This window comes from Coregonus lavaretus, assembly GCF_964263955.1.
Source record: "Coregonus lavaretus genome assembly, chromosome: 12".
Taxonomy (NCBI): Eukaryota; Metazoa; Chordata; class Actinopteri; order Salmoniformes; family Salmonidae; genus Coregonus; species Coregonus lavaretus.
The window spans coordinates 8,792,865-8,814,387 of NC_139999.1; the positions used below are offsets into that span (position 1 = coordinate 8,792,865).

General features: G+C 45.0%; 1 protein-coding gene across 1 annotated transcript in view; it reads right to left on the reverse strand.

The window, feature by feature from the left end:
• LOC311138679 (interleukin-17 receptor D-like) overlaps nt 1-20,915 on the reverse strand; it is a gene marked incomplete at its 5' end in the record, with an annotated part of 70,680 nt that extends 49,765 nt beyond the window's left edge. The window contains one exon of the mRNA XM_084173467.1: nt 20,796-20,915. Coding sequence (XP_084029593.1) covers nt 20,796-20,915 — 120 coding nt within the window. The remainder of the gene's footprint in view (nt 1-20,795) is intronic.
• Between the last annotated feature and the right edge of the window lie 608 nt (nt 20,916-21,523).

Below are 21,523 nucleotides of genomic sequence, written 5' to 3' on the forward strand. Positions count from 1 at the left end.
GTCTATGTCATGGAAAGAGCATATATTGCTTTTTCAACAGGATCTCAAAGTGTTTTACATGGTGTAGGGGAGGGACCCACTACTTTACATGGTGTAGGGAGGGACCCACTACTTTACATGGTGTAGGGGAGGGACCCACTACTTTACATGGTGTAGGGGAGGGACACACTACTTTACATGGTGTAGGGAGGGACCCACTACTTTACATGGTGTAGGGCAGGACCCACTACTTTACATGGTGTAGGGCGGGACCCACTACTTTACATGGTGTAGGGGAGGGACCCACTACTTTACATGGTGTAGGGGCAGGACCCACTACTTTACATGGTGTAGGGGAGGGACCCACTACTTTACATGGTGTAGGGGAGGGACCCACTACTTTACATGGTGTAGGGGAGGGACCCACTACTTTACATGGTGTAGGGCAGGACCCACTACTTTACATGGTGTAGGGCGGGACCCACTACTTTACATGGTGTAGGGGAGGGACCCACTACTTTACATGGTGTAGGGGAGGGACCCACTACTTTACATGGTGTAGGGGAGGGACCCACTACTTTACATGGTGTAGGGGAGGGACCCACTACTTTACATGGTGTAGGGGAGGGACCCACTACTTTACATGGTGTAGGGAGGGACCCACTACTTTACATGGTGTAGGGCAGGACCCACTACTTTACATGGTGTAGGGCGGGACCCACTACTTTACATGGTGTAGGGGAGGGACCCACTACTTTACATGGTGTAGGGGCAGGACCCACTACTTTACATGGTGTAGGGGAGGGACCCACTACTTTACATGGTGTAGGGAGGGACCCACTACTTTACATGGTGTAGGGAGGGACCCACTACTTTACATGGTGTAGGGGAGGGACCCACTACTTTACATGGTGTAGGGGAGGGACCCACTACTTTACATGGTGTAGGGGAGGGACCCACTACTTTACATGGTGTAGGGGAGGGACCCACTACTTTACATGGTGTAGGGAGGGACCCACTACTTTACATGGTGTAGAGAATTTTCTTTAGTCATCATCACGGCAGTGTATATTCCCCCCCAAGCCAACACAGCGACGGCTCTCAAGGAACTACACTGGACTATGTGCAAACTGGAAACCGCATATCCTGAGGCAGCATTTATTGTAGCTGGGGACTTTAATAAAGGAAATCTGAAGAAAATGCTAGCGAAATTCTATCAACAAATCTCCTGTGCAACACGCGCAACACGGACCCTGGATCATTGCTACTCTCAATTCCGGGACAGCTGCAAGACCCTCCCTTCGAAAAAAAATCAGATCCCACCTCCATTCTGCTCATCCCCACCTATAGGCATAAACTTAAACAGGAAGCTCCCGTGGTAAGGACTGTTCGACGTTGGTCTGACCAATCAGAATCTATGCTTCAAGAATGTTTTGATCACGCGGACTGGGCCATTTTTCGAGTCACCTCTGAGAATAGTATCGACGTATACACTGACTCAGTGACTGGGTTCATCAGGAGGTGCATAGAGGATGTTGTTCCCACTGTGATGATTAGAACTTATCCAAACCAACAACTGTGGATAGATGTCAGCATTAGTGCAAAGCTGAAAGTGCGAACCACCGCATTTAACCATGGCAAGGTGTATAAACAGACCAGCTACGACTTCCGTAAAGCAATCAAAGAGGCAAAAAGACATTACAGGGACAAATGGGAGTCGCAATTCCGGCTCAGATGTCGCTTTGAGGAAAACAACATTGAGCCACCGACACTGGCCCCTGACGCTCACGAGGACTGTGTGCTCTCATTCTTCGTGGCCGATGTTAGTAAGTCATTTAAACGTGTAACCCTTGAAAGGGGGCAAGGCTGCCGGCCCAGACGGCATGCCAAGCCGTGTCCTCAGAGCATGTGCATACCAGTTGGCTGGAATGTTTACGGACATATTCAATCTCTCCCTATCCCAGTCTGTTCTCCCCACTTGCTTCAAGATGTCCACTATTGTTCCAGTACCCAAGAAAACAAAGGTAACTGAACTAAATGACCATCGTCCAGTAGCACTCACCTCTGTCATCCTGAAGGCTAGTTAAGGACCAAATCACCTCCACCTTACCCGACACCCGACACCCTAAACCCAATACACTTTTGCATATCGCCCCAACAGATCCAAGGACGATGCAATCGCCATTGCACTGCACACTGCCCTATCCCACCTGGACAAGAGAAATACCTATGTAAGGATGCTGTTCATCGACTACAGCTCATTCTTCAACACCATAGTGCCCTCCATGCTCATCACTAAGTTCAGGGCCCTGGGTCTTAATCCCTAACTGTGCAACTGGGTCAAGGACTTCCTGACATGCCGACCCCAAGTGGTGAAGGTAGGCAACAACACCTCCGCCACGCTGATTCTCAATACGGGCCCCACAGGGGTGGTGCATGCTCAGCCCCCTCCTGTACTCCCTGTTCACCCATGTCTCCAACTCAATCATTAAGTTTGCTGACGATACAACAGTTATAGGCCTGATTACCAACAACGATGAGACAGCCTACAGGGAGGAGGTGAGAGCCCTGGCGGAGTGGTGCCAGGAAAATAACCTCTCCCTTAGTGTCAACAAAACGAAGGAGCTGATCGTGGACTACAGGAGACAGCAGAGAGAGCACGCTCCCAACCACATCGACGGGGCCGCAGTGTAGAGGGTCAAAAGCTTCAAGTTTCTCGGTGTGCACATCACTGACAACCTGAAATGGTCCCTCCACACAGACAGTGTGGTGAAGAAGGCACAACAGTGCCTCTTTAACCTCAGTGGACTGAAGAAATTCGCTTTGGCCCCTAAGAACCTCACAAACGTCTACAAATGTACCATTGAGAGCTTCCTGTCAGGCTGTATCACCGACTGGTATGGCAATTGCACCGTCCGCAACAGCAGGGCTCTCCAGAGAGTGGTGCGGTCAGCCCAACGCATCACCGGGAGCACATTGCCTGCTCTCCAGGAAATCTACAGCACCCGGTGTCACAGGAAGGCCAAGAAGATCATCAAGGACCTCAGCCACCCGGGCCACGGCCTGTTCACCCCGCTACCGTCTATAAGGCAGAGACAGTAGCGGTGCATCCAAGCTGGGACCGAGAGACCGTTCTAGCTGGCTACCACCCAGTACTCTACCCTGCACCTTAAAGACTGCTGCCATATGTCCATTGAGTCATTGAACACTGGTCACTTTAATAATGTTTACATACTGTTTCACCCACTTTATATGTATATACTGTATTCTAGTCATGGCTCATCCTATATAACTTATTGTAAATTTTTCTGGATATGTGTGTATTGATTTTTCTTTATTGCTAGGTATTACTGCAATGTTGGCGCTAGAAACACAAACATTTAGCTGCACCTGCGATAAGATCTGCAATCCTGTATATGTGACCAATAAACTTTGATTTGACATATGCTACACCCAACCTGCACCACCATGCAGACAACATTTGGGCAGCAGTAGAGCTTCTTGTAATGATAAGGAGTGTGCAGCGTCTCAGTGGGGACTTGTCTGCAGCAGCAGACAGACAGAGAGCAGGACCTGCAATCTATGGGCCAGACCTGGGTTCAAGTACTATTTACTTTATCCTGTCTGGCGTGTGCAGGTGGGCAGGGTTTGCAGCTTTGAGACTTTTCTATTGGTTCCATTGCGACAGGCAAGCTCAATCAAGCACAGCTGAAGTATCTGAAATGATTTCAAATACAATTTGAACCCAGGTCTGCTGTGGGCGTCCTCCTCCCCAGCTGCCTGAACCAGACCTATCTGGACCAGGTGTTCCTTCCTGCTCCTCTCTCAATAATAACAATAATTATATCATCTGAGAGAGAGGCCCTTCACACGCGCGCGCGCACGCGCACACACACACACACACACACACACACACACACACACACACACACACACACACACACACACACACACACACACACACACACACACACGCACACGCACACGCACACACACACGCACACACACACGCACACACACACACACACACACACACACACACACCAGACTTCTTCCCCGAGCCCATCCGCCCCAGGCACAGCAAGACCTTTCAAGTTGCTTGTTCGGTTTGGGGAACATGTGCGTCTCTCACCCTCATAGGTTTCATTAAACACAGGTCCCTATGCTAAATACACTCTCAAGGACTGACATTTAGTTGGTCAAAATTATAGTGTAGTTAATGGCTAAGAGATACATTGTTTGTTGCTTGGTCACAGTTGCTCAAAGTGTTCAAAGGAGCCAGGATGATTAAAGAAGACGTGTTTTTCTTTTTTGGCGTCCAATAACCTCACAACATGTGTAATTAGTTGAAGAGGAACAGAGCAGATCCAGCAGAGTTACAAGTAGTTCTCTTTAAATAGACTATTAACCGCCCAACATATGGAGACAACTCCACACAAACCAGCAAAAAAAATAAGGCAACTATTTGTTTGATCCCCCCGCCTCTGCTCTGCCCCCCCTTCTCTACACCCCCTCTGCTCCAATCCTTACCCCCACCCCTCTCTTCTCCTGAACATCTGAGTTTTGGCCTTTTTCTTTTTCGGGGAAAAAAATACATGTACACTATCATCTCTCATTTGGTAAATAGAATGCAGACCTCGTTGAGAGACTTCCCAAATACTGATTAATTACAATTAAATTGCAGCTCACCCCTAGGAAGGAGGGAGGAGGGGACGGCTGGATGGATGGATGGAGGGAGAGGAGAGGAAGGAGGGGAAGGACGGAGGGTGGTAGGAGGAGAGGGGGTAGTTAGGAGAAAGAGGGAAGGAAGAAGAAGGAGGAAGGGAGGGAGGAAACGTACTGCCCGGCGGGAGAGAAAGACTTGTTCTTAATTAACCACTAACATTTTGGACGTATGTCTTGTAAGGTTCAATTAATTCCATTTCGCCTATAGCTACGAAACACCCCACCTTTGAAAAGGGACGGGACAGACCTTGTTTGTGGACCAATTCCAGATGGGAGCCATATGACTGTTTATCAGAAATAAAACAGACAACACAAATATCAAAAGAGAAAGAAATGGCATGAATAAAAAAATTGCATCTGTGAAATATAAATTACACCGCTTATCAAACATCCATTTGAATGCAGTCAAACCAATATCTCTATATATGGCCTTAGACAGTTGTGTATATCGAAAGAGATTTGGTAGGTACAAACAAAATAAAGATTTATATTCTGATTTCAAATTATAATTGTGTCACTCTAAAAAGAACTATGGGTAAAAAACAAGTAAAGACAGCCCAACTGGGCCAGAGGCTGTAACCCTGGCTATGTATTGATGCTGGTATATTACAGTGTTATCATCTGATCTGTCTGCTGAGAGAGATGATGTCATTTCCATCTAAAAGGACCCATGAGCACCAACATGTATACTTCATAGGAGCATGTCAAATTGAGAGTCAAATGAAAGAGCAGGTGTTCTTAATGTTTTGTATACTCAGTGTATATAAGCCTTAATACATTTTATTTATTAAGGCTTATATACACTGAGTATACAAAACATTAAGAACACCTGCTCTTTCCATTACATAGACTGACCAGGTGAGTCCAGGTGAAAGCTATGATCCCTTATTGATGTCTCTTGTTAAATCCACTTAAAATCAGTGTAGATGAAGGGGAGGAGACAGGTTAAAGAAGGATTTTTAAGCCTTGAGACAATTGAGACATCGATTGTGTTTGTGTGCCATTCAGAGCGTGAATGGGCAAGACAAAAAAAATGTAAGTGCCTTTGAATGGGGTATGGTAGTAGGTGCCAGGCGCACCGGTTTGTGTCAAGAACTGCAACGCTGCAGTTTCCCGTGTGTATCAAGAATAGTCCACCACCCAAATGACAATACATTTTAGAAACACATTTGGCAGCGATTACAGCTGTGAGTCTTTCTGGGTAAGTCTGTAAGAGTTTTGCACACCTGGGTTGTACAATATTTGCTCATTACTCTTAAAAAAATTATTCAAGCTTTGTCAAGTTGGTTGTTGATCATTGCTAGAAAGCAATTTTCAAGTCTTGCCATAAATGTTCAAGCCAATTTAAGTCTAGTATGAAAAATGTATGCACTCACTAAAACTGTAAGTCGCTCTGGATAATAGCGTCTGCTAAATTACTAAACTGTAAATGTAAGTCAAAACTGTAACTAGGTCACTCAGGAAAATTCAATGTCGTCTTGGTTATCAACTCCAGTGTATATTTTGCTTTGTGTTTTGTGTTATTGTCCTGATGAAAGGTGAATTAGTCTCCCAGTGTCTGTTGGAAAGAAGACTGAGCCAGGTTTTCCTCTAGGAAATCGCCTGTGCTTAGCTGTATTCCGTTTATTTTTATCCTAAAAAACTCCCTAGTCCTTGTCGATGACAAGCATACCCATAAAATTATGCAGCCATGATGCAGCCACCATCAAGCGTGGAACTCAGTGATGTGTTGTGTTTGCCACAAATATAACACTTTGTATTCAGGACAAAAAGTTAATTTCTATGCCACATTTTTTTGCAATATTACTTCAGTGCCTTGTTCACTACTCGATTGAGGGACCTTACAGATAATTGTATGTGTACAGTACAGAGATGGGGTAGTCATAAAAAATGTTAACCACTATTAATGAACACAGAATGAGTCCATGCAACTTATTAAGTGACTTGTTAAGCACATTCTTACTCCTGAACTTATTTAGTCTTGCCATAACAAAAGGGGTTGAATACTTATTGACTCAAGACATGTCAGGTTTTCAGAAGCAGACAGCCTAGCGGTTAAGAGCGACGGGCCAGTAACCAAAAGTTCACTGGTTCAAATCTCTGAGCCAGCAAGGTGGAAAAATCTGCCGTTCTGCCCTTGAGCAAGGCAGTTAACCAACAACAACTGCTCCTGGAGACGTCGATTAGGGCACCTCTCTGATTCCGAGGGGTTAAATGTGGAAGACACATTTTGGTTGAATGCATTCAGTTGTGCAGTTTTCTTTATTATTTATTGATAAATGTATTAATTTCGAAAATGTTCTACAAACAAAATTCCACTTTGACATTATGGGGTATTGTGTGCAGATCAGTGACACAACATCTCAATTCAATCCATTTTAAATTCAGGCTGTAGCACAACAAAATATGGAAAAAGTAAAGGGGTGTGAATACTTTCTGAAGGCACTGTAATAGCCAGTGTGTAGAATAATACCCAAATATGCAAAGCATATCTATACCTTTGTGTACCTATTTAAGATACATCACCATGAAGAGAATGCCATTCATATCCATAATTATGAATTTCTGTATAGTACAGATCAGGGACACATGATGAAATTCCGTTACTGCAATTCCGTTACCGGGTGTAAATCCACTTCACTTACTGTAGTTCAATAACCAAAATATACTGGACCAAAATAAATGCAACATGCAACAATTCCAACGATTTTACTAAGTTACAGTTCACATAAGGAAATCAGTCAATTTATATAAATTAATTAGGTTCTAATCTATGGATTTCACATGACTGGGAATACAGATATGCATCTGTTGGTCACAGACACCTTTAAATAAAAGGTAGGGGCGTGGATCAGAAAACCAGTCAGTATCTGGTGTGACCACCATTTGTCTCATGCAGCGCGACATCTCCTTCACATATAGTTGATCAGGCTGTTGATTGTGGAGTGTTGTCCCGCTCCTCTTCAATGGCTGTGTGAAGTTGCTGGATGTTGGTGGGAACTGGAACATGCTGTCGTACACGTCAATCCAGATCATCCCAAACATGCACAATGGGTGACATGTCTGGTGAGTATGCAGGCCATGGAAGAACTAGGACATTTTCAGCTTCCAGAAATTGTGTACAGATCCTTGCGGCATTGGGCCATTTATTATCATGCCGAAACATGAGGTGATGGCGGCGGATGAATGGCACGACAATGGGCCTCAGGATCTCGTCACGGTATCTCTGTGCATTCAAATTGCCATTGATAAAATGCAATTGTTGTCTGTAGCTTATGCCTGCCCATACCATAACGCCACTACTCTGTTCACAACGTTGACATCGGCAAACCGACGCCATACACGTGGTCTGCGGTTGTGAGGCCGGTTGGACTTACTGGCAAATTCTCTAAAACGACGTTGGAGGCGGCTTATGGTAGAGAAATGAACAGTTCTCTGACAACAGCTCTGGTGGACATTCCTGCAGTCAGCATGCCAATTGCACGCTCCCTCATCTGTGGCATTGTGTTGTGTGACAAAACTGCACATTTTAGAGTGGCCTTTTATTGTCCCCAGCACAAGGTGCACCTGTGTAATGATCATACTGTTTAATCAGCTTCTTGATATGCCACACCTATCAGGTGGATGGATTGTGTTGGCAAAGGAGAAATGCTCATTTGTGCAAAGAATTTGAGCGAAATAAGATTTTTGTGGATATGGAACATTTCTGGAATCTTTTACTTCAGCTCATTAAACATGGGACCAACACTTTACATGTTGCGTTTATATTTTTGTTCAGTGTAGATTTTTTCAAACTCAATGTGTTATGTCATAGCGGACACCCCATTCTTTATGCAGAAACCGTGGTATCGTAATTCGGAGCAGATATTTAACAGTTTTGGGAAAATGTGGAAACATAAAAAACAGTGGGAGATTTGACCAAAATTATGTTACCAAACTTTGCATCTGCACAGTTCTTCCAGTAAATGTGTTTTTGTAAAAAATGTCAGTGAAAATTGTTAAAAGTAGTCCCTGAGTTGTATGGTTTGTTAAACTTTGAAATCAATGGGGGTTTTTGGCATACATTTTAGGTGAAAAATCTGAGTCTCAGCGCAGTTCTGTTACCGTGGTGCTGTTGTCCCAAAGGGACCAAGGCTGAAAAAACAAACAAACAAACAAACCCACACCACTTCTCTCTGTTTGTCCAACAAATCACTGGGAACATCAAAACAACAACAGAGAAAGAGCGAGATCATGCAACATTTGATTACTTTCACACTTGGATTGTTTGATTAGATAATGGAAGGTTAAACTGTGTTTATTTAGTATAAATAATCATAGAAGATTATGCCTGAGGGGTGGTGGGGCTGAAGGGTCCTTCTTATGGGATGGTTAACCAGAGTTCCAGCGGAGCAGTCGTGATTATGTGGCTTGACAGCTGAATAGTGGACAGTTCACACATTGTAGATACTTATGGTACTGAGAGTCTTTCAAACAGATATTTACCCAGGCTGTCTTGGTATGATGATTCATGGTATGATGATTCCACCACTACCTCCACCCATACTACCCCTAACCCAGCCCCTACCTTAGATGTCCATGCTGGTTTCAGCGCTCCCCCTAACCCTCCCTTGGCTATATTTCAGCCCCATCCCAACCCCTACCCTAGTGGTCTGTTGTCCGTCATGGTTCTTCCTCTAACCCCGGGCCAGCCCTGCCCCTATCCTACCATCATGGTTCTTCCTCTAACCCCCGCCCAGGCCTATCCTACCATCATGGTTCTTCCCCTAACCCCGGGCCAGGCCTGCCCCTATCCTACCATCATGGTTCTTGCTCTAACCCCAGCCCTGCCCCTATCCTACCATCGTGGTTCTTCCTCTAACCCCAGCCCTGCCCCTATCCTACCATCATGGTTCTTCCTCTAACCTCAGCCCTGCCCCTATCCTACCATCATGGTTCTTCCTCTAACCCCAGGCCAGCCCCTATCCTACCATCATGGTTCTTCCTCTAACCCCAGCCCTGCCCCTATCCTACCATCATGGTTCTTCCTCTAACCCCAGCCCTGCCCCTATCCTACCATCGTGGTTCTTCCTCTAACCCCAGGCCAGCCCCTATCCTACCATCATGGTTCTTCCTCTAACCCCAGCCCTGCCCCTATCCTACCATCGTGGTTCTTCCTCTAACCCCAGCCCTGCCCCTATCCTACCATCATGGTTCTTCCTCTAACCCCAGCCCTGCCCCTATCCTACCATCATGGTTCTTCCTCTAACCCCAGCCCTGCCCCTATCCTACCATCATGGTTCTTCCTCTAACCCCAGCCCTGCCCCTATCCTACCATCATGGTTCTTCCTCTAACCCCAGCCCTGCCCCTATCCTACCATCATGGTTCTTCCTCTAACCCCAGCCCTGCCCCTATCCTACCATCATGGTTCTTCCTCTAACCCCAGCCCTGCCCCTATCCTACCATCATGGTTCTTCCTCTAACCCCAGCCCTGCCCCTATCCTACCATCATGGTTCTTCCTCTAACCCCAGCCCAGGCTGTGGGCAGAAGGAAATGAGGTCCTCTCCTCCAACAGGGCAGGGCTGTACTAATCAGAACCCTGTTCTCCTCTCCAGTACCTACCCACCATGCGGTTCTCATTACCCCAACATGTGGCTCCCATTTCACATTCCCAACCTTTGTTCTGGGACAATTGCCGTTGTGTCCTTTATCAAGGTCTATTAATGTTAATTCATCATCACTCACTCTTCTCTTTTTTTATTTTCCCCTCCCTCTCTGGTCCCACCAAATCAAGGCTGTGTATGTGTGTGTATGCATGTGTATGTGTGTGTATACGTGTGTATGCGTGTGTACGTGAGTGAGAGTGTTTATGTATACGTACGTGTGCGCTCCAGGAGTATGCTTCACTGGAGGCCCAGTATGCTTCTCTCTAGAGGTCTGGTTTAAGAAACCGCTCCGTAGACCGCTGTCAAACCCCCATACATTCTCCTCACTGACAGACCAGCATTAATGGCAATTTAATGGAGGTCTTAAACGTCACATTCATGTGCTGAGAGGATACATTCTAATTTTCAACTTTTTGTTAATTTCATCCACACAGCCTGATGTAAGAACATGAATAGGCCTTTATCACATGAAATCCAGACTCTAACTCCTCTCTGGTTTTGGAATAAGAGGAGGTTGAATGAGTGAACAGTTGCCTTAAATTACAGTATGTCTTATTTCCATTGGAGCCTATCATTAATATTCGTAATAGAAGACAAAATGCATTAATATTCCAATAGATTGGTCATGTAGTTGTTTAGTTGCTGTTTCGTTCCCCAGTCATTCCCATCCAGCCTAAGGTGCCCACATGGAATCAATGATGCAGGTATCAGTTTCCCAAATTTGTGCAATTATACTTCTCCCAGAGCTCAGAGTGAGTCTTTTAAAGTGAAGGGAGGCAATTAGAAACATCCTGAAAATGTGGACGTAATTTCAAACATGAGGGAGAGAGGTGCTTTCATGAGATCAAAAAGCCTCGGAGGCAGCCTGATGAGGAAAAAAGAGGAAGTGTTGATGTTTAATGCATGTTTGGGACTATAAAGGTCGCTTTGTGGAGGAGTTCTGTCACACACATAAGTCATGTACACACATAGGCGCGCACACACACACACACACACACGCACACACACACTAAAACTGAGCATCTAGCTATGTCTCCTCCTGATGGTTTTCGGTAATTAGAGAAAAACAAGCAAAACAGAAATATTACAGGAGGCTTGTATGTTTGGCAAATATACTGTATTTAATTATATAAACTATAAACATGCAGTAACTGTATTCCACTCCAAACTATGTAAACATTGCACAACTCTCATTTCAGTTATTTGAATATAGGAGTAAAACCTGTCTGATCATGGACTTTCTTGTGACTTTGCCTCAGTCTGTGACCGGCGTGTACACAGAGAAACCCCAGAGGGGTATGATGGGAGGTATGTGGGGGACACAGAGAGCTCTAGTCTGATGAGGGGCCTCTGCTCCACAGCCATTGATCAAATGCTGCAGGCCAGGCAGTCTGGCTGAGTCCCAAATGGCACCCTATTCCCTATATAGTGCACTACTTTTGACCAGGGCCCATGTAGGGAATAGGGTGCCATTTGAAACGCAGCCTAAGTATGGCTTGACATTCCTCCTTCCCTAGCTTTGTTTTCCTTAATGACTTTCCTGTTTCACTCCCATCACAATGACTGCATCCCAAATGGCACCATATTCCCTACGTAGTGCACTACTTTTAACCAGAGGCCTTGGTCAAAAGTAGTGCACTATATCGGGAATAGGGTGGCATTTGGGACACAGCCCATGTCGCAGGCCTGCCTGCCCCTCACTCTGAAATACTACCATATGCTATGACATTACTGAGCAAGAACTCATTGGATCGTTTTCGTAAACAGAGGGCCTGTTTTTCACCCGAGGATGGGCCAAGTTTCTCACACAAACAGACAGGAGAAAACAAGCGGAGGAACAAGCACACACATTGAACAGAACACACACCGAACCGAGCACACACCGAACAGAACACACACCGAACAGAACACACACTGAGCAGAACACACACTGAACACACACTGAAGGAAGACAGACACATTGTACACCCACAACATGTGGGCCTCCTTGGTATCAGTGAAAGACAAATCCCTGCGGCAGTGAATAATTCCCTAACTACCCTCAGGAGGAGGGATGCCAAGTGAACACATGCGTTTAACACTCATGCCTTTACAAGACACAGTCCTATCCTTCCATGAAAGCTGGAGCTTTTAGTCAGGCTTCTTTGCAAAGCTGATGGCTTTTCCAGCTTTGAAACCTTCCCCTCCTCTCCCCCTCTCCTCCCTCACGTAAACCTCACACACTCCCTCTCTCTCTCTCACACACACACACTCCCTCTCTCTCTCTCACACACACACACCTCTCTCCTCTCCATGTTAAATGGATTTAGGGAGCTCCTGCACAATTGACCTTCACAGTCACAGTACACCACACGTGGCTGACGGCCGCTGACCCAATGTCCTAAACAGCAGACAGGCCTAACCAGTAGACAGGGGCAGAGCATGGCTGCCGGACCCCCTGGTCCATCTAACAGACAGGGGCTGAGGGGCTGACCCCCAGGTCCATCTAAAAGACGGGGGGCAGAAAGGCTGGGCTGACCCCCTGGTCCATCTAACTGACGGGGGAAGAGGGTGGCTGACCCCCCTGGTAGATACACAGACAGGGACAGAGGGTGGCTGACCCCCCTGGTAGATACACAGACAGGGGCAGAGGGTGGCTGACCCCCCCTGGTAGATACACAGACAGGGGCAGAGGGTGGCTGACCCCCCTGGTAGATACACAGACAGGGGCAGAGGGTGGCTGACCCCCCTGGTAGATACACAGACAGGGACAGAGGGTGGCTGACCCCCCTGGTAGATACACAGACAGGGACAGAGGGTGGCTGACCCCCCTGGTAGATACACAGACAGGGACAGAGGGTGGCTGACCCCCCTGGTAGATACACAGACAGGGACAGAGGGTGGCTGACCCCCCTGGTAGATACACAGACAGGGACAGAGGGTGGCTGACCCCCCTGGTAGATACACAGACAGGGACAGAGGGTGGCTGACCCCCCTGGTAGATACACAGACAGGGACAGAGGGTGGCTGACCCCCCTGGTAGATACACAGACAGTGGCAGAGCAGGGCTGACCCTCTAGAATATACAACTGACAGTGGCAGAGGCCAGAGGCTGAGACAAATGAACACATCCTCCCAGGGGGATATCTATTCTGTTGGCCGTGGCCTGTGGTAAGAAGGAACAGAGAGGGAACAAGCTCATGTCTGGCAGAAACTCACTTACTATGGTATTCTGCTCAATTTAAGATGTTGATTTGTATTTGATTGAGGTTGAGAGAGAGAAGAAAATGTATGACTGTAGCTGCTGTATAGACATACAATGGTTTAGATTTGACTGACCGAGTAAGAATTCACTTATAAAAGGATACAGCTGCTGCATAGTTTAATTGCTATGGTATAAATTCTGGACAATTAATTACCTGGCTGTCATTGATCCACTGTTAGAAAGCCATTGAATGCCATGGATTTAACAATGGATTTAAAAATGGCTTTAAAAATGGCTTTAACAGCATAAAAACACTAAACTACAGGTATTTCCTTAATAAAACATGCAATGTTCCATCTAAGAATTTGATGAAAATGATAATTTATTTCCAAATCTTACATTGCTTTGGCCAACTTGCATTTCATAAAAGAGTCTGAAGCTGTGTCAAATTCAGACGGTCCTTTTAAACTGAAAACAGGGAGGAAGCCATAAAGAAAGAGCAGCTTTACACAACAATAAAACGACATTCATTTCCTTTTTGAGATGAAGAAGAAGAACACATTTCCTTATCATATGTGAAGTCTTGGAATTTCAGGACTATATAGAAGACTCTTGGAAGACATAGTTTTATGGTGGGCTAAAAGATATCCGATCCTAAGACAATGAAGAACATATTTTTCTAAAGGCAGGACAACTGAGTGACCCACAGTATCCTGATCCAGTGATCCAGGGACTGAAGTGATTTTGAGGAGCTGAAGGCTTCCAGTCTGTTCTAGTCCTGGCCAGCCAGGTTTAGCCTAAGAAAGAGCTGATCGCATTACACACACAGACGCATGCTCAGACAGACAGAGACAGACAGACAGAGACAGACAGAGCAAGTAAATGTCTGTATGGTGAGAGACAGTGCATGTGGGGATTTGCAGTGTTGTGTTTCATGCTGTAAGAATGCTCTGTACTACCCCGGGACCTCTATCCAGACCAGGAACCAGCGTCCAGGATAATGACTGAGACATCGGCTGATCCTCTTTTCATGGAAACCCTAGCACTGCTGCCAAATGACTAAGGCAGGGTGACATAGTAACTAATGTGCATACATATACACACATCTTAACTCTTTCCTACTTACAATGAACTAACGATATGTAATCCTATTTGTTTAACTCAATGAAAAAAATTAAAAGTAAGCCACCAACTCCGTCGAGCCACCTACTGCATTAAGCCACCTACTGCATTAAGCCACCTACTGCATTAAGCCACCTACTGCATTAAGCCACCTACCGCATTAAGCCACCTACCGCATTAAGCCACCTACCGCATTAAGCCACCTACCGCATTGAGCTACCTACTGCATTAAGCCACCTACCGCATTAAGCCACCTACCGCATTAATCCAACTACTGCATTAAGCTACCTACTGCATTAAGCCACCTACTGCATTAAGCCACCTACTGCATTGAGTCACCTACTGGATTAAGCCACCTACTGCATTGAGCCACCAACTCCATTGAGCCACCAACTGCTTAGTGAACACAGTGACAATGAGCACAGGAAAGCAGACCACCTTATGCTCCTTTGGCACGGTGTAATCTCAATCTGGGCTCTGAGCCTTCGTGTCATAGTAGCCGTAATAAAATGACTGGTCAGTCGGGTCACATTGAAACACAGGAAGGAGAGTACCTTGTACCGTAACCTTCAAGCTATCTGACTCTGGAGCCTTTGAAGATACAATTTTTAAATATTTTTGTCATTTAGCAGACGCTCTTATCCAGAGCTACTTACAGTTAGTGAGTGCATACATCTTCATACTGGCCCCCCGAGGGAAACGAACCCACAACCCTGGCGTTGTAAGCGCAATGCTCTACCAACTGAGCTCCAGGAAACTACTGTGTAATCTCACGCTGGGGTCTGAGCCTTTGGCAGGAAGTAGGAACTGCCCCGGGTATCAGATCACTGATGAGGTAAAGAGAAAAGACCAGCTAATTGATGGTAATGACTTCAGTCTGTCAGAGTCAGACACAGTCATTGAAATTGCATGTGTGTGTGTGTGTGTGTGTGTATGTGTGTGTGTATGTGTGTGTGTATGTGTGTGTGTATGTGTGTGTGTATGTGTGTGCGACGGCACGTGTGTCCAAAATATAATTAGATCAACAATTCCACACGGACGCCAACTTACAGTATTTCTAAGTCTGACCATAACGTCATTCATTTATTTAATGAATAAGAATTAATTTATAAATGTATTGCGTAAGCACCAAACTTCCCAAGACCAGACCAGGCACAACAACAGCTAGACTCTGACCAGCCGATCAACACTGCAGTGCAGTACCCTGGGGAGGTGAACAGACATACTGGACTTTTAATTCACTTTTAACATACCACCCGCTTACCAGGGCCAAACAGCCATTCTTCCCTAGCAGCAGGACTCCCTCCCTCCCTGCCAATCAAAGGCAGGCAGCCGTGCATCTGAAAGGCCCAGCCTCATTGAGAAAAGCTCCGGGGCGATGGCTCTGTCCCGATTCAGAGCTAGCCAACCAGGGACTTTCCCACAGAACAGAGACAAAACTGCCTACAAGGTTACGAGCTGGTTGGGTGGTTTTCAATGCTCCCTCAAGGAGGTGGAGAGGATAACTCTAAACCTTGTTACCCCCATACACACGCAGGCGCGTGAACGCTGCACATGCGCACACAGACGAACTCACAGAATGAACACACACTCTCTCTCTCTCCTCTTCCTCCCTCTCTTCCCAGACTGGCAACGCTACGAAACAAGTGCACATCCCTCCCTGATTTCATTCATCTGCAGCCAGATGTTACAGCCTATAAGAAAAGAGAGAACAAGAGGGTGCTTCTTTCTTTTGAGTTTGACTAACCCTAAAGACAAAGTGGATGAAAGGAAAGGTGTCCCACATGGTGCAGTGAAGCCAGGGCTGGTAGGGAAAGGTGTCCCACATGGTGCAGTGAAGCCAGGGCTGGTAGGGAAAGGTGTCCCACATGGTGCAGTGAAGCCAGGGCTGGTAGGGAAAGGTGTCCCACATGGTGCAGTGAAGCCAGGGCTGGTAGGGAAAGGTGTCCCACATGGTGCAGTGAAGCCAGGGCTGGTAGGGAAAGGTGTCCCACGTGGTGCAGTGAAGCCAGGGCTGGTAGGGAAAGGTGTCCCACATGGTGCAGTGAAGCCAGGGCTGGTAGGGAAAGGTGTCCCACATGGTGCAGTGAAGCCAGGGCTGGTAGGGAAAGGTGTCCCACGTGGTGCAGTGAAGCCAGGGCTGGTAGGGAAAGGTGTCCCACATGGTGCAGTGAAGCCAGGGCTGGTAGGGGATCCCAGGGCCACCACTAGAAAAGACTTGGCCAGGCCACTGTTTGTGTATGTCTAGGGAACGTTGTAAAACGTTGTCCTTTCGTTTTCTTCAACAACTTGATTTTGAGCCAATCAGAGAGCACGAACCCCCACGTGGGGGAGCCAACCCAATTTTTTTTGGCATTTTCTCTGTACACCCATGGATGAGGCAGTCACACTTCATATGCAATGTAGGCTATGGGATGGTAGCTAGCTAAGTGCACAGACGCAATGCACACAACCCTAAATAATTCCTCCAAGCTAGCTAACCACTAGTATTGACATTATAATTAAATCACAATGGATTAGCTAGTATCCATGAAACAGCTGCCTGTGTTAGCTGCCAAGTTAGTGCAGTGTCCTTAGCTAGCTAGCTATGTTGTGCTAGCTAGCGAATATGCTAACATTAGCGAGCTAGCTAAACATTTGGCTATGGGCTGGCACTGGCAGTATGGGATTATAGAGAGTGAATTAAATTGTTTCTTCGTCATCTTGCTAGGTAGTTATCTAGCTGTAGCTATCTGGCTAGTATGAACAAGGGCTTTCTACAAAATAGCAACATTAGCGCAGATAGCTTGGAATCTAGATCATAAGGATATGCATTGCCAAACAACGCTACTGCCACCTTCTGGTTTGGAGTATTTTAACAAGGCTGTGTGGCTGACAACTTCCAAGGTCTTTGCTGTGTGAACACAAAAGAGATTGACTGCCGACACTGTTCAGAGGTGCTAAGTACTGTCGGAAGGGAAACGTTTGACAATCCTACCTGTATGTCTGAGGTTTAAAACAGAGTTGTATTGTGATAAGTGGTGCTGCTATCAATGTTACTGTTTCCTCTGATTGCATGAGTATCCACATATTAGAAGCACAGCAGACCATTGAAACCAATAATATCAGTCTACCAAATCACAAGCAGAACACTATTCTTTGTTATTCCAATTAATTAAACATGTCTATCATTTACAGGCCGTTTTCTCTTCTAAATAGACTAACCTATTTCCCTTACTTCATTTAGTTCTGAGAAACTTTCATGTAAAGTATGTGTTCTATGCTGGGTTTTGTAAAGTATGTGTTCTATGCTGGGTTTAGTAAAGTATGTGTTCTATGCTGGGTTTCGTAAAGTATGTGTTCTATGCTGGGTTTAGTAAAGTATGTGTTCTATGCTGGGTTTAGTAAAGTATGTGTTCTATGCTGGGTTTTGTAAAGTATGTGTTCTATGCTGGGTTTAGTAAAGTATGTGTTCTATGCTGGGTTTTGTAAAGTATGTGTTCTATGCTGGGTTTTGTAAAGTATGTGTTCTATGCTGGGTTTAGTAAAGTATGTGTTCTATGCTGGGTTTTGTCAAGTATGTGTTCTATGCTGGGTTTTGTAAAATATGTCTTCTATGCTGGGTTTTGTAAAGTATGTGTTCTATGCTGGGTTTTGTAAAGTATGTCTTCTATGCTGGGTTTTGTAAAGTATGTGTTCTATGCTGGGTTTTGTCAAGTATGTGTTCTATGCTGGGTTTTATCAAGTATGTGTTCTATGCTGGGTTTTGTCAAGTATGTGTTCTATGCTGGGTTTTGTCAAGTATGTGTTCTATGCTGGGTTTTGTCAAGTATGTGTTCTATGCTGGGTTTTGTCAAGTATGTGTCATATGCTGGGGTTTTTAACCAGTCCATAGAGGCAAGGCAAACAACTAGTTCATTGTCCCAGGTGGTGGAGGGAATTTTATGTGGTTGTGAGCACCAGGGGAAACCAATACGGGTGATTTCACCTGACTACGTCCCAAATGGAACCCTATTCCCTTTATAGTGCACTACTTTATCTGGTCAAAAGTAGTGCACTATGTAGGGACTAGGGTGCTATTTGGCACAAACCCCTGGTCTCAGAATTTGTCAGAGAGACCTGTTATAAACTCAATTGATTGCATTAGTCCTCCAGAGTTCCTCTGAAACCTAGGATGCAATTCCCAGATATATCAGTTAAGAAGAAGTTACATTCTCCAACTGTCTCTTTCAAACTAGTATGTTTAGTAGTTTGGCTGATTTCACAGTGGCTCCAACTCCACGCACTATTAATCATAACTTTACCAGATGTAGGGAAATGGCATTTGATTAAAAGGATTACACAGCTGGTAATATCCGTCCAATAAGGAAACCTATTCTCTTTTTCCTCTCTCTTTCTATTCCAGATATATGGAATATGAACGAAGTGAAGTGTGTATTACAAAAACAGCCAAGCCAATCTCCTCTAGAGAGAAATGGGATGGGGGAGTGGTGGAAATTTTGGCTCATTTTGGAAAAGCTCCTAAATATAAATTAGTAGTCTTCATTCTTAGCGAGCCCCTTGGTGAGGCTGAGACAGAATACTGTTGAGGCGCAGCGAGTGAGGGATGGATGGAGGGAGGTAAGGAAGGAGCGGAGTTCCGGATGATAAGCACTTTAATCCTGAGCCAACCTCTGTCCCATGGGACCTCCAGCAGATTTCTGATGCCCTCTCAATGGGAGCCAAGCTCCACTGAATTAAAACACTACGCCAACCTCAACATCCACATAACAGTATCCTGCCTGATCGTCATATTCAATATTCACAGGGAACAGTGTAGAAAACTCATATTTTGTGTGTAGGCTATACACACTCCTATGTCCAAACACTTTGTTGACAATATTATGCAAAAAGTTTAAGCTTTTAGGTTTAGGTGGAGGTTTCTGTTGTATCAATGGAAGAAAAGCATAATATAATGACAATTTAAGCCCAAAAGTTTGGGTTACTCAAAAAGAGACTACAAGTCGAGGGATATTATTTCATGTTGGCATAAAATATGTAGACTTTTACAGTCACTTTGAATAAAAAAACGACCTGACACCTGTAGGTTTGTGTATTTAAAACATCAAGTGTTTCTTTTAGCAACTGTCGATTGAGGACTCGCATCCTAAGAGCAGTTTGAAGCGGCTGTTGATGGGGAGGTGGCCTGTTGTTGCAAAGAGGAAATGCCAAGGAATTTTAATAGAGCAAACAGTCCCCTGACTTCCTATAGGAAATCACTTCAAAGGCCTGCCTGCCCCAACACAGACAATGCATTACGGGGCAATCGCTCACTCAATAGCACGTCAGTCAATCACACAATAAACAAGCCGACACTGCTGAGGAAAAGACAACAAACAACTGCATGGGGGGGGGGGGCAGTTATAACGAGCATACAAAAACTATATAGTTTTTTAAGTAAAGAAGATTGTCTGGGCTCATCGAAGATTATTACATTATAATGCAGAAGAAAAAAAATTCAACAGATCATTTATATTTTACATAATCTTTTTGATCAAATATGTTTTACCCTCACCAAATAAATCAAGGAGTTTATCAATATTTGGTTATTTCATGTTGAAAATGCAAGTGACACTCGCTCCATTTGATAAATAATACAATAGGGCCATTTTCCTCCTCCATTTTAAATTGTTATCCGCTTCCTCTACTGATCCCATGTATACTCTCACAACATTATAATGACAATTGGCGAGTGAAATGGGACTGTGCTCAGATCAAACACATTGTTGGGGATCTGATAGACCAGTGTTTCACCCCCGGGTGCACGTTTAGGTTTTTGCCCTAGCACTACACAGCTGATTCAAATAATCAAAACTTGATGATGCTTTGGTTATTGGAATCAGCTGTGCAGTACTAGGGCAAAAACCAAAACACGCGCCCAGGACCGGTTTGGGAAACCCTGTTAAACCACGTCTCACTTGTAACAAGTTTCACCTTATACAGTCAATAGCCATTTCCAGTTGTGGTTCAAACGATAGTTACCGGAGTTGTAACTCCAGGTCTACATTTTGTTCTATTGTGTCCAGTCCTGGCTACATTTTGTTCTATTCGTTCCATATTATTGTAACATGCTACCTAACTTCTAAGACACGACGATAGGTTACGTTTGATGTTTTTTACCTTATAGTTGCATTTCTCCGAGTTTCCTTTCTTGGTGCCAGTCGCCAGTGATGCAGAGTAATTGTTCAAAAACAGGAATAAAGTTGTGAGTAGGTAAAATAGTCTCGCTCGCGCAGCCATCCCCTCTAGTCCATGAAGACTATATGTTCAGACTGTGGAGCTCGAGCCGTCTGTCTCAGAATGTTTGTTATCTGTGAAGTCGGAGAAGGAGTCGTGCAAGGTGGGGCTGTGGCCCGTAGCAGCCTAGCTACAGCTATTGAAAGACCACTGGCTGAAGTTGGTTGGCAAAAAGTTAGTAGGCTATTTGGCAGTGCCGGCTCCAGGCATACGTGACATCAGCAGTTGCTTAGTGTTTAGGAACTCAGTCGTGGTCTCAACTTACTGTTGAGTTAGAATAATAGAATGCACAAGGTGTAAATTCGAAATTTGGTTATGCATCAGCAGTTTTTCTGTTGTTTTGTCAGTCACTAGCTAGGTTTCCATCCATTGGTGACAGATTTTATATATTTTTTAAAAACGTATAAAGGAAATATGCGCATTTTCCTACCAGTGGTGTTTCCACCAAACTGACTTGTAGATAAAAATCACTGCATGATGAGGTAGTGCACACTTTCATTTTTTCGCTTAAATTTTCATCTACCACATAAAAATCTGAAGTTCAATGTGTTTCCATCCCATTTTCAACTATACCGATAGTTTTTTTCACAAACACTGTTGCATTCAATAGC